This window comes from Pseudophryne corroboree, chromosome 1, assembly GCF_028390025.1.
Source record: "Pseudophryne corroboree isolate aPseCor3 chromosome 1, aPseCor3.hap2, whole genome shotgun sequence".
In the NCBI taxonomy this organism is placed as follows: domain Eukaryota; kingdom Metazoa; phylum Chordata; class Amphibia; order Anura; family Myobatrachidae; genus Pseudophryne; species Pseudophryne corroboree.
Genome location: NC_086444.1, coordinates 394,571,708 through 394,584,248, shown reverse-complemented (window position 1 = coordinate 394,584,248; position 12,541 = coordinate 394,571,708). Strand labels below are relative to the sequence as shown.

General features: G+C 46.3%; 1 protein-coding gene across 2 annotated transcripts in view; it reads right to left on the bottom strand.

The window, feature by feature from the left end:
• Positions 1–12,541, bottom strand: part of LOC134887037 (clustered mitochondria protein homolog) — a 143,032-nt gene that overhangs the window by 11,744 nt on the left and 118,747 nt on the right. For both annotated transcript variants that reach the window (XM_063913185.1, XM_063913186.1), the window contains one exon: positions 1,031–1,124. In XM_063913185.1, coding sequence (XP_063769255.1) covers positions 1,031–1,124 — 94 coding nt within the window. The remainder of the gene's footprint in view (positions 1–1,030; positions 1,125–12,541) is intronic.

Here is a 12,541-nt window from a genome sequence, read left to right as displayed (position 1 = left end):
ACATTAATGATAATTGTTTTGCTCTATTTACTATTTAATATGTCTTATAAACAATGCAGAGTTGGACTCTGATTAAGTGTCCCAGCGCAGGCTTAGCAGACACACACAATGGAATTGTCAGGGACGCTGTTTCTGTTGAAGCCATATTAATTGTAAACCGAGTGAGCTACTAAACACGGATACAGAATGTGTTTGTAACTTTGGAATTGGATGTAAAGGGCCCCATACACTAATGTGACATGTCGGACCCTCATGTCGCAGGCGATCATCCCGGCAGCCTCCCGGGGGGCAGGATCGCATAAGATACATTGTATGCGGTCCTTTTGTTTACAATGTATCTTGTGCGATCCCAGCCATGCCTGCGGGGTCCGACATATCACGAGTGCAGCACAGTCAGTCAATCTATGGGATCCGATCCGATGCTTACGGGAACGCGCATCGGATCGGATGTAAAACACATCTGAAATGCCCAATTTCATCAGATATATCGTCCTGAATGGCCGAAATCGTATTAAATCAGGCATTATCGTTCTAGTGTATGGGGCCCTTTACTGATGACAGCATAATATATGACTGCTTGCAGTCTTTGAGACTTTGGAGGTTGGTTATGGATTACCGGCGGCCAGGATCACAGCAGTCAGCATCCTGCAGAATGCCGGCAGGAAGGGGGGGCGCGAGCGCAACGAAGCCCCTTGCGGGCTCGCCACAGGTTCTATTCCCACTCTATGGGTGTCGTGGAATAGTCCCCGCTAGTCGGCATGCCAACTGTTGCGATTCGGAGCTGGTGGGATGTGGGGGTTGGTATCGTGACCGGCCGTCTCTTGACCTCCGGTCACATAACTACATCCCGTCTTTGGACCATAAGCGTAAAACACACATGTACGTTCAGTGTGTAATATTAATGCTCATGTATAGGAGACCTTAGGTATAACTATCCCTTACTGTATAGACCATTAAACATCATGTCATTCCCATTGTGAGTTGTTTTTATATACTTGCTGTACTATGTATTGCTCTGACACGTGCTTACCAAGGCTCTGTATATAGTATAGGTTTCCTTCTCGTGCTGCATTGCTGCTCTGAACTCTGCCTTGCTTGTATATGCTAGGGCTATCAGATGGTGGCTGGAAGATAGAAATCATTCAAAGTTATTCAGGCAGCTAGAGAATTGTCAGTATATTTTTATTGCAGTAAACTGTGAGATATCTAGTAAAATGAAATGGAGTATAAGTAGACTTTGGGGGGGAATTTACCAAGTGTCATTTTTTTTATTTAAATCAGATTTTTGGGTATTTTTCCAGCGGGTTTTAAAAACAGCAATTTTATCAAAGGCAGAATATGCCAGGATTGGGACTTAATATTCGCCAGCACTATTGGTAGGTTAGGGTGTGCTTTTTAGTTTTGTGGGTGTAATTTCCTTTGGAAATGTATCTCCAAGCTGCACAGAGTCACACTATGACAGTGGGATTCCATGGTGTTAGTTTCCCTCTTATAGGGGGTAATTCTGAGTTGATCGCAGCAGGATTTTTGTTAGCAGTTGGGCAAAACCATGTGCACTGCAGGAGGGGCAGATATAACATGTGCAGAGAGAGATAGATTTGGGTGTGGTGTGTTCAATCTGCAATCTAAATTGCAGTGTAAAAATAAAGCAGCCAGTATTTACCCTGCACAGAAATAAAATAACCCACCCAAATCTAACTATCTTTGCACATGTTATATCGGCCTCCCCTGCAGTGCACATGGTTTTGCCCAACTGCTAACAAAAATCCTGCTGCGATCAACTCAGAATTATCCCCATATTTTGATCAGCCCAGCCTGTTATAACCTGGTGCAGATTGCAGCTTCTGTCCACAGTGATTATCCCTGCAACCAGCCCAGGCTATGAAAGCTTCGGCTCAGTTTACTTTCTGGGGAAATGTTCATTTTTAAAAGCAGTTTTGAAAATGTAAAAACAACCTTTAGCTTCTTGGCTGCTGAGAGTGAGTGGGATACGCCCTCTGCCTGCAGCTGAACGCTGCAAAGGTTCCCTGGCTGTGACACTAAGGAGTTACAGTGATAATTGTCAGAGATAGGGAGCTCTCTGGCTTTCAGGACTCCAATCTCCCCACCCTTGTCTAGAAAACCTGCGGCCACAATGCTTGGAAGGAAATTGGGGAAATTACTTTCCGAACACGTGTCACTTTCTAATAACTGCATACAGAGTTTTATTTTTATTTATTTATTTTATTATTTCTAAATAATATAGATAAACTACATTAAAGTAGATACGAAGGTCAGTTAGAATATTTCAACTGCATACCCGTCTTGGCTCCAAAATAAACATGCAGTATTGTTTCTTTTAATAAATACACTGCTCAAAAAAATAAAGGGAACACTAAAATAACACATCCTAGATCTGAATGAATGAAATATTCTTATTAAATACTTTGGTCTTTACATAGTTGAATGTGCTGACAAAAAAGTCACACAAAAATTATCAATGGAAATCAAATTTATTAACCCATGGAGGTCTGGATTTGGAGTCACACTCAAAATTAAAGTGGAAAAACACACTACAGGCTGATCCAACTTTGATGTAATGTCCTTAAAACAAGTCAAAATGAGGCTCAGTAGTGTGTGTGTGGCCTCCACGTGCCTGTATGACCTCCCTACAACGCCTGGGCATGCTCCTGATGAGGTGGTGGATGGTCTCCTGAGGGATCTCCTCCCAGACCTGGACTAAAGCATCCGCCAACTCCTGGACAGTCTGTGGTGCAACGTGGCGTTGGTGGATGGAGCGAGACATGATGTCCCAGATGTACTCAATTGGATTCAGGTCTGGGGAACGGGCGGGCCAGTCCATAGCATCAATGCCTTCATCTTGCAGGAACTGCTGACATACTCCAGCCACATGAGGTCTAGCATTGTCTTGCATTAGGAGGAACCCAGGGCCAACCGCACCAGCATATGGTCTCACAAGGGGTCTGAGGATCTCATCTCGGTATCTAATGGCAGTCAGGCTACCTCTGGCGAGCACATGGAGGGCTGTGCGGTCACCCAAAGAAATGCCACCCCACACCATTACTGACCCACTGCCAAACCGGTCATGCTGGAGGATGTTGCAGGCAGCAGAACGTTCTCCTTGGCGTCTCCAGACTCTGTCACGTCTGTCACATGTGCTCAGTGAGAACCTGCTTTCATCTGTGAAGAGTACAGGGCGCCAGTGGCGAATTTGCCAATCTTGGTAACATAGTAACATAGTATCTGAGGTTGAAAAAAGACAATTGTCCATCGAGTTCAACCTATTTGTGGTCTCCTATGCATGATGATTTGACTAAAATTTCTGACTGATGCTGCTGTCAGCCGTTGCATTTTATCCCTATTTATAGTAACTATAATGCATGACTATGCACCATACCCCTGGATATCCTTATCCATTAGGAATTTATCTAACCCATTCTTAAAGGTGTTGACAGATTCCGCCATTACAACTCTCTCGGGCAGGGAATTCCAAACACGTATTGTCCTTACCGTGAAAAAGCCTTTACGCCGTATTGTGCGGAATCTCCTCTCCTCTAACCTGAGCGAGTGTCCACGAGTCCTCTGTGTTGATCTAACCAAAAACAGGTCCCGCGCAAGCTCTGTGTATTGTCCCCTTATATATTTGTAGATGTTGATCATGGGTTCACTACGGCTGGCCGACGGTCGGGCTCCCGGCGACCAGCATCCCGGCGCCGGGAGCCCGACCGCCGGCTTACCGACAGCTTGGCGAGCGCAAATGAGCCCCTTGCGGGCTCGCTGCGCTCGCCACGCTACGGGCACGGTGGCGCGCTACGCGCGCCACACTATTTTATTCTCCCTCTATGGGGGTCGTGGACCCCCACGAGGGAAAATAATTGTCGGTATTCCGGCTGTCGGGCTCCCGGCGCCGGTATACTGAGCGCCGGGAGCCCGACCGCCGGCAAACAGAAGACCACCCGTTGATCATATCCCCTCTTAGTCTCCGCTTTTCCAATGTAAACATGCCTAGTCTTTCAAGCCTTTCCTTGTATTCCATCGTCTCCATGCCCTTAATTAGTTTGGTCGCCCTCCTCTGTACCTTTTCAAGCTCCAGGATATCCTTTTTGTAGTACGGTGCCCAGAATTGTACACAGTACTCAAGGTGTGGCCTCACTAGTGATTTATATAACGGGAGTATAATACTCTCGTCCCTAGCATCAATACCCCGTTTTATGCATGCTAATATCTTATTAGCCTTCTTTGCTGCAGTCCTACTTTGGGTACTACTGCTTAGCTTGCTATCTATGAGGACACCTAAGTCCTTTTCCAGTACAGAATCCCCTAATTTTACCCCATTTAGTAGGTAGGTGTAATTTTTGTTCTTGTTACCACAGTGCATTACCTTACACTTGTCTGTGTTGAAGCGCATTCTCCATTTGGCTGCCCATGCTTCTAATTTAACTAAGTCATTCTGAAGAGACTCGGCATCCTCCTCTATATTTATAGCCTTACACAATTTGGTATCATCTGCAAAAATTGACACCATGCTCTCTAGACCTTCTGTTAGGTCGTTAATGAAAATATTGAACAATAGCGGTCCTAATACTGAGCCTTGCGGCACACCACTTAGCACTTCAGTCCAAGTTGAAAAAGATCCATTAACCACAACGCGCTGCTCCCTGTTATCTAACCAGTTTTTGACCCAAGTGCATATTGTGCTTCCTAGCCCTGATTCCTGTAGCTTGTAGATAAGTCTCATGTGTGGTACAGTATCGAACTCTTTGGCAAAGTCTAAAAAGATTACATCCACGTCTTTACCCTGATCTAGGTTTGCGCTTACTGTTTCATAAAAGCCAAGTAAGTTGGTTTGACAGGATCTGTCCTTCATAAACCCATGTTGATTCCTTTTAATGACCTTATTGACTTCAAGGAACTTCTGAATACTATCTCTTAGAATACCTTCCAATACTTTCCCCACCATAGATGTAAGACTAACTGGTCTATAATTACCTGGTTCAGCTTTACTTCCCTTTTTGAATATAGGCACCACTTCCGCTATACGCCAGTCTTTGGGAACCATACCTGATATAACTGAATCCTTAAAGATCAAAGATAGCGGTTTTGCCAGTTCAGAGTGAAGCTCCATTAGAACCCTTGGGTGAATACCATCGGGCCCTGGTGTTCTCTGGCAAATGCCAAACGTCCTGCACGGTGTTGGGCTGTAAGCACAACCCCCACCTGTGGACGTCGGGCCCTCATACCACCCTCATGGAGTCTGTTTCTGATCGTTTGAGTAGACACATGCACATTTGTGGCTTGCTGGAGGTCATTTTGCAGGGCTCTGGCAGTGCTCCTCCTGTTCCTCCTTGCACAAAGGCGGAGGTAGCGGTCCTGATGCTGGGTTGTCGCCCTCCTACGGCCTCCTCCACGTCTCCTGATGTACTGGCCTGTCTCCTGGTAGCGCCTCCATGCTCTGGACACTACGCTTACAGACACAGCAAACCTTCTTGCCACAGCTCGCATTGATGTGCCATCCTGGATGAGCTGCACTACCTGAGCCACTTGTGTGGGTTGTAGACTCCGTCTCATGCTACCACTAGAGTGAAAGCACCGCCAGCTTTCAAAAGTGACCAAAACATCAGCCAGAAAGCATAGGAGCTGAGAAGTGGTCTGTGGTCACCACCTGCAGAACAACTCCTTTATTGGGGGTGTCTTGCTAATTGCCTATAATTTCCACCTGTTGTCTATTCCATTTGCACAACAGCATGTGAAATTGATTGTCAATCAGTGTTGCTTCCTAAGTGGACAGTTTGATTTCACAGAAGTGTGATTGACTTAGAGTTACATTGTATTGTTTAAGTGTTCCCTTAATTTTTTTGAGCAGTGTATAAGGTGGTTTAAATAGATACAATGGAGCTCTGAGACACAATCATGCTTTTTCATGTTGTCTAAAAAATAAAAAAAAAGGGAGGCAACTATTCCATATAGAGTGCCCGTTTTCTGTCAGATGATCACTAAGCAAAATAATAACTCCTAATATTTTTTAATTATTATTATTATTACTACTACTACTACTACTACTACCAGTTATTTAAATAAATCGCACCTGTACCCCTCTAGCCCTCCAACTGGAAAATAAAGCCAGGTAGCTGCTCTGCTTTCTTAAAAGGTAAGCCTCTCCAACCTGTTATTTTGTGTATGTCTCTGGGACCTTTGCAAAGTACTCAGGGGCAGATTTATTAAACCTGGTGAAGTGATAAAGTGGAAGGTGATAACGCACCAGCCAATCAGCTCCTAACTTCCATGTTACAGGATGGATTTGAAAAATGACAGTTAGGAGGTGACTGGCTGGTGCGTTATCACCTTCTACTTTATCACTTCACCAGGCTTAATAATTCTGTCCCTCCGCCTATTAAAAAAACAAACAAAAAACCCAGAAGAAGTGGTAGCAGCGCTGCCAGGAGTGCCCATATGCAACACTATTACATTATTATCAGAACACCTGCATCTGATGCAGAGCTGAACAGACGACTGGATGCAGGGTGTATGTTGCTGGTTTTCGCACCATACTTGTACTGGTGATGCAGTCTTATGCATTTCTCCTGCATCTACAGTTAGGACATAAATACAGCTCATGGGGGCTTGCTGACACAATAATGGGTTATGCTGGATGTGAGCAAAATTACCCAAGTTACAGGGTGTCTGCAAGTACGCACAAATGATTATAATAGCAAACAGAGTGTATACAGATGGGGACGGCCATACCACAAGAAGCGTATGCACGAATATATAATTTCTTTCTCTTACACACAATTCAGGAATAACACGCACCCAATTTAATACCAACTCTGCATCAGGCTCTAAAATAAAAGGTGTACAGTGTGTGGTTACTGCCCAGAATATGGCGGCTACTGAAGCAGGAACGTGCAGCGTGGGAAAGGCAAAGCTGTATAATTGGGAAACATCTGCCTGAAAAGCTACAATACTGCATTCTCCGCGATCTTTCCAAAACTAGGTCCTTAGTTATGTCATATTTCTGGTAATACTGCAGGTTTTAAGTAATAGCTATTTGTAAGTTATTAATTTTTTTTTTGAATAGAGTATTTTTATTCAGCAACATAATTAATGATACAGACATTTCAGTGTACACTGGGAAGCACATTCGACATTACACATTGGCCCTCATTCCGAGTTGTTCGCTCGCAAGCTGCTTTTAGCAGCTTTGCACACGCTAAGCCGCCGCCTACTGGGAGTGAATCTTAGCTTCTTAAAATTGCGAACGAAAGATTCGCAATATTGCGATAAGACATCTCTGTGCAGTTTCTGAGTAACTCGAGACTTACTCGGCATCTGCGATCAGTTCAGTGCTTGTCGTTCCTGGTTTGACGTCACAAACACACCCAGCGTTCGCCCAGACACTCCTCCGTTTCTCCGGCCACACCCGCGTTTTTCCCAGAAACGGTAGCGTTTTTTCACACACTCCCATAAAACGGCCAGTTTCCGCCCAGAAACACCCACTTCCTGTCAATCACATTACGATCACCAGAACGAAGAAAAAGCCGTGAGTAAAATTCCTAACTGCATAGCAAATTTACTTGGCGCAGTCGCAGTGCGAACATTGCGCATGCGCACTAAGCGGAAAAACGCTGCGATGCGAAGAAATTTACCGAGCGAACAACTCGGAATGACCCCCATTATACTGAACCATACACCTCTCCAAGGATATACATATACATAGGACGTTCCCAGTATTGCTGTTCCCGTGCATCCTTCCCACATAATACATATTTTCTGAAGTCCGTAAACAGATCATGATCCACATACTTAACATTTTAGATATTTTCTCCCCAAAAGATTATTGTAAATACCCCGTCTAGTAGGCCATTTATAGCCCACAACCCCTCTAACCCAAAACAAAACCCCCTTAAACAAACTCAAACCTAGTCAACCTAAAGTGTGTAAGGTGTGGTGCAGTAGCAAGATAATTAAACAAAATACGATAAAGGAGAGAGAGAGGTCCGGCTCAGCGCCTCAGGGCCCAAATAACGCACCGCGATGACAGTCAGTGCCCCCTAAATCCGAAGGGCAAGGGATGAGTATGTGGAATTGATCCAAGGAGACCATATTTTCTCGTATTTGGTAAGGGCATTATATTTCATATATACATAGCGGTCTTTCAATAGGGTATCGTTTACCAAACCATTGAATGCAGGTATCGTGGGAGGATGCGGAGCCATCCATGTCCGCGCAATACACACCTTAGCAAGAGCGCACATACTGCGGGCATATATGCCTTCCCAACGAGACCCAGGGTCAGGATTGCCCACCCCCAAAATACAAAATCTCGGAGTCAGCAAGCCTCTCGGTATCCCCGTATGTTCCAGAATCGACCCGACCCCAGCCCAGAATGCCTGCAGCAACGGGCATTCCCATGTAAGGTGCCAGAAGGTACCTCCGGCGGCCCCGCACTTAGGACAAATATCAACACTATCGGTCCTAAATCTGGCCAGCCTGCTTGGCGTCATATATGATCTATGCAAAATGAAGAGCTGTATCTGTTGAAACCGCAGTGATTTGGTGACCTGGCTCGGGTTACCCAGAGCGCCCTCCCAATCTTCCCCGTCTATGGGGCCCAAGTCACACTCCCAGCGCTTCCGAAGATTCGAGAGCGGGTCTGCATGAATTGTTTGAAGAAGGTACGAGTAGGTGAAGGAGATCACCTTGACTCGACCCAGTGAGTGTAGAAATGCTTTTATGGGGAAGGGGAGGAGCACCGGGGGAGAATCTCCGAACTGCGCCTGCAAGGCGTGCCTGAGCTGTAAGAATCTGTAAAAGTGAGAGTTCGGAAGTCCAAACTCCTCCTTTAATTGCTGAAACGATTTCAATGAACCATCGCTATATAGCTGAGACATTAAAATTATCGAATACGGAGCCCACACCTCCCCACCCTCGAGAGACCCCAGTTCACTGAGCGATGTGGAGTGCCATAGGGGAGTATCTGGGTCCATGCCCTCGTACCCGAGCAGGCCCTTCAAAGCTAGCCATATCTTCATGGCCTGAAAGACAATAGGAGGTGAGAATATAGAAGGACTCCCCCCCCCACCAGGACCTGCGCCGGGGAGAGATCCGGGTAATAACACCTAAGGAACGCCCAGCATAAACCAGCCTCCTCCCCTCCTTGGAGCCAAATACCGATATGTGACAACTGAGCAGCGTAGTAATACAATTGGAAGTGAGGCAAGGCCAAGCCGCCGTCCTTTTTTTGTCTGGTAAGGGTAGATAATTTTATTCTAGGCCTTTTATTGGCCCAGATCAAGGACGTTATGACACTATTTAATTTCCTGAAGAAGGCTGGAAAGATGTACACAGGGGACTGCAAGAGAACATACAGTAGCTTGGGCAAAACTACCACTTTAATTTATTATTATTATTATCCTTTATTTATATGGCGCCACAAGGGTTCCGCAGCGCCCAATTACAGAGTACATAAACAAATAATCAACCAGGAAAACAGCAACTTACAGTTGACTACAATATAGGACAAGTACAGGGTAAATAAACATAGCTACATATGCAGATGACACTGGAATAAGTATCAGGTGGCAGAAGACTGCTGGATTTGGTGCAGCTGAAGATTATTAAAGTAAGAAAAGGGCAAGCACATGAGGGAAGAGGGCCCTGCTCGTGAGAGCTTACATTCTGAAGGGGAGGGGTAGACAGACAGGGGTGAGACAGATGGGGTACATAGAGAGCGTGGAACAGAGGTTTAGGATGAGATTTGGCTGGGTTTGGTGAAGAAGTGGGTCTTGAGAGCCCGTTTGAAGTTTTGTAGAGAGGTGGAGAGTCTGAGGGGGAGAGGTAGGGAATTCCATAGAAGTGGTGCAGCACGTGAAAAATCTTGGAGGTAGGAGTGGGAGGAAGTAATCCGTAGGCAGGAGAGTCGGCGAGCATTAGCAGAGCGAAGAGGACGGGTGGGAGTGTAAAGCGAGATAAGATCAGAGATGTAGATGGGAGAGGAGTGGGTGAGGGCTTTGTAAGCAAGTGTGAGAAGCTTGAAATGGATTCTGAAAGGGAAGGGGAGCCAGTGAAGGTCTAGTAAGAGAGGAGAGGTGGACGTAGTGCGTTTGGTGAGGAAAATGAGCCGGGCAGCAGCATTGAGGATAGATTGGAGTGGAGAGAGGTATTTGTCAGGAATGCCAGTCAGGAGGAGATTACAGTAGTCCAGTCTGGAGATGACCAGTGAGTGGATAAGAGTCTTAGTAGCATCCTGGGTCAGAAAGGGTCTGATCCTGGAAATATTTTTTAGATGAAAACGGCAGGTTTGTGAGAGGTGCTGAATGTGTGGTTTGAAGGAGAGGGAGGAGTCAAGGATTACTCCAAGACAGCGCACTTGGGGGGTAGAGGAGATAGTAGTGCCATCAATATATAATGAGATTGTAGGAGGTGAGGTTATGCGGGAGGGAGGGAAGATGATCAGCTCGGTCTTAGACATGTTAAGTTTAAGAAAGCGCTGGGACATCCAGGAAGAGATAGCAGAGAGACAGTTGGAGATACGAGTGAGGAGAGTAGGGGAGAGGTCTGGAGAGGAAAGATAGATTTGAGTGTCATCAGCATAGAGATGATATTGGAAACCAAAAGAACTAATGAGCTTACCTAGTGAGGACGTATAGAGAGAGAAGAGAAGAGGACCAAGGACAGAACCTTGGGGTACCCCTACAGTTAGTGAAAGTGAGGGGGAGGTGGAGTCATGAGAGGAGACAGAGAATGAACGGTCAGAAAGGTAGGACGACAACCAAGAGAGGGCAGTGTCACGCAGACCAATGGAGTGAAGGATTTGCAGTAGGAGAGGATGGTCCACAGTGTCAAAAGCAGCAGAGAGATCAAGTAGAATAAGTAGAGAGTAGTGTCCCTTAGATTTAGCAGCATGGAGGTCATTGCATACTTTTGTAAGGGCAGTTTCAGTGGAGTGGAGAGGACGGAAGCCAGATTGGAATGGGTCAAGCAGTGAGTGCGAGGAAAGAAAGGAAGTAAGGCGGTTGTAGACAATACGCTCAAGGAGTTTGGAGGCAAAAGGGAGGAGAGAGATGGGTCGGTAGTTGGAGAGAGTGTTTGGATCAAGGGTAGGTTTTTTAAGAATAGGAGAGATGAGTGCGTGCTTGAAGGCAGAGGGGACAGTGCCTGACGAGAGGGAGAGATTGAGAAGGTGGGAAAGATGGGAACAAGCAGAAGAAGAGAGGTAGCGGAGGAGGCTGGAGGGGATAGGGTCAAGTGGGGAGGTGGTGAGGGGACAGGAACGAATGAGGGCCATGACTTCCTCTCCAGATGCATGGGAGAAAGATGACAGAGTTGGTGCGAGGGATGGGGAGGGTTGGTAAGGGATGGGAGAAGGCTGGTTACTGATGGTCTGGTGTGATGTGATGTCTTGACGTATGGAGTCAATTTTGGATGTGAAGTAAGTGGCAAAGTCAAGAGCAGAGAGTGAGGAAGGGAGACGAGGTGGAGGTGGGCAGAGGAGTGAATTGAGAGTGGCATAGAGGCGCCGGGGGTTTGGAAGACTGGGAGGAGATGAGGTTCTTGAAGTATGACTGTTTAGCAAGAGAAAGGGCAGCACTGAAGGATGAGAGCATAAGTTTGAAATGGAGGAAATCTGCCTTAGAGCGTGATTTCCTCCAGTGTCGCTCAGCAGTACGTGAGCATTTTTGCAGATATCTGGTGCATTTGGTGTGCCAGGGTTGAGGTGTTAATTTGCGAGGGTGAATAGTGGTTGGTGGAGCAACAGAGTCAAGAGCAGAAGTAAGGGAAGCATTGTACGTGGAAGTGGCTTGTTCAGGGCATGAGAGAGAGAGAATAGGAGAGAGAAGTGAGTCAAACAGGGAGGAAAGGAATGTGGTGTCAATAGCTTCAATGTTACGCTTAGTGATCGTAGCCTTAGGAGGTTGAGATGGGGAAGTCGAGAGAGATAGGTTAAAGGAGAGCAGGTGGTGGTCAGAGAGCGGAAATGGGGAGTTGGAAAAATCAGAGATATCACAGCGGTGAGTGAAGACCAGATCCAGTGAGCTCCCATTCACATGGGAGGGTGAGGAGGTCCACTGGGAGAGACCAAGTGAGGAGGTGAGGTTAAGGAGTTTAGAGGCAGGGGATTGTGTGGGGATGTCAATAGGGATGTTGAAATCGCCTAGGATAATGGTGGGAATGTCAGAAGAGAGGAAGTGAGGAAGCCAAGAAGCAAAGTTGTCGATGAATTTGGAAGCAGTGCCAGGGGGGCGGTAAATGACAGCTACTCTAAGATGGACTGGTTGGAAGAGGCGTATGGCGTGGACCTCAAATGTAGAGAATATAAGGGATGGTTCTGGTGGTATGAGTTCGTAGGAGTAACTAGAAGGTAAAAGGACCCCAACACCACCCCCATGGCGACCCCCAGGTCGGGGGGTGTGTGTGAATGTGAGGCCCCCAGCAGAGAGAGCAGCAGCAGAAGTAGTGTCAGAGGGCGTAATCCAAGTTTCAGTAATGGCTAGTAGGTGTAGGGATTTGGAAATGAAAAGGTCATGAGTGGGGACCAGTT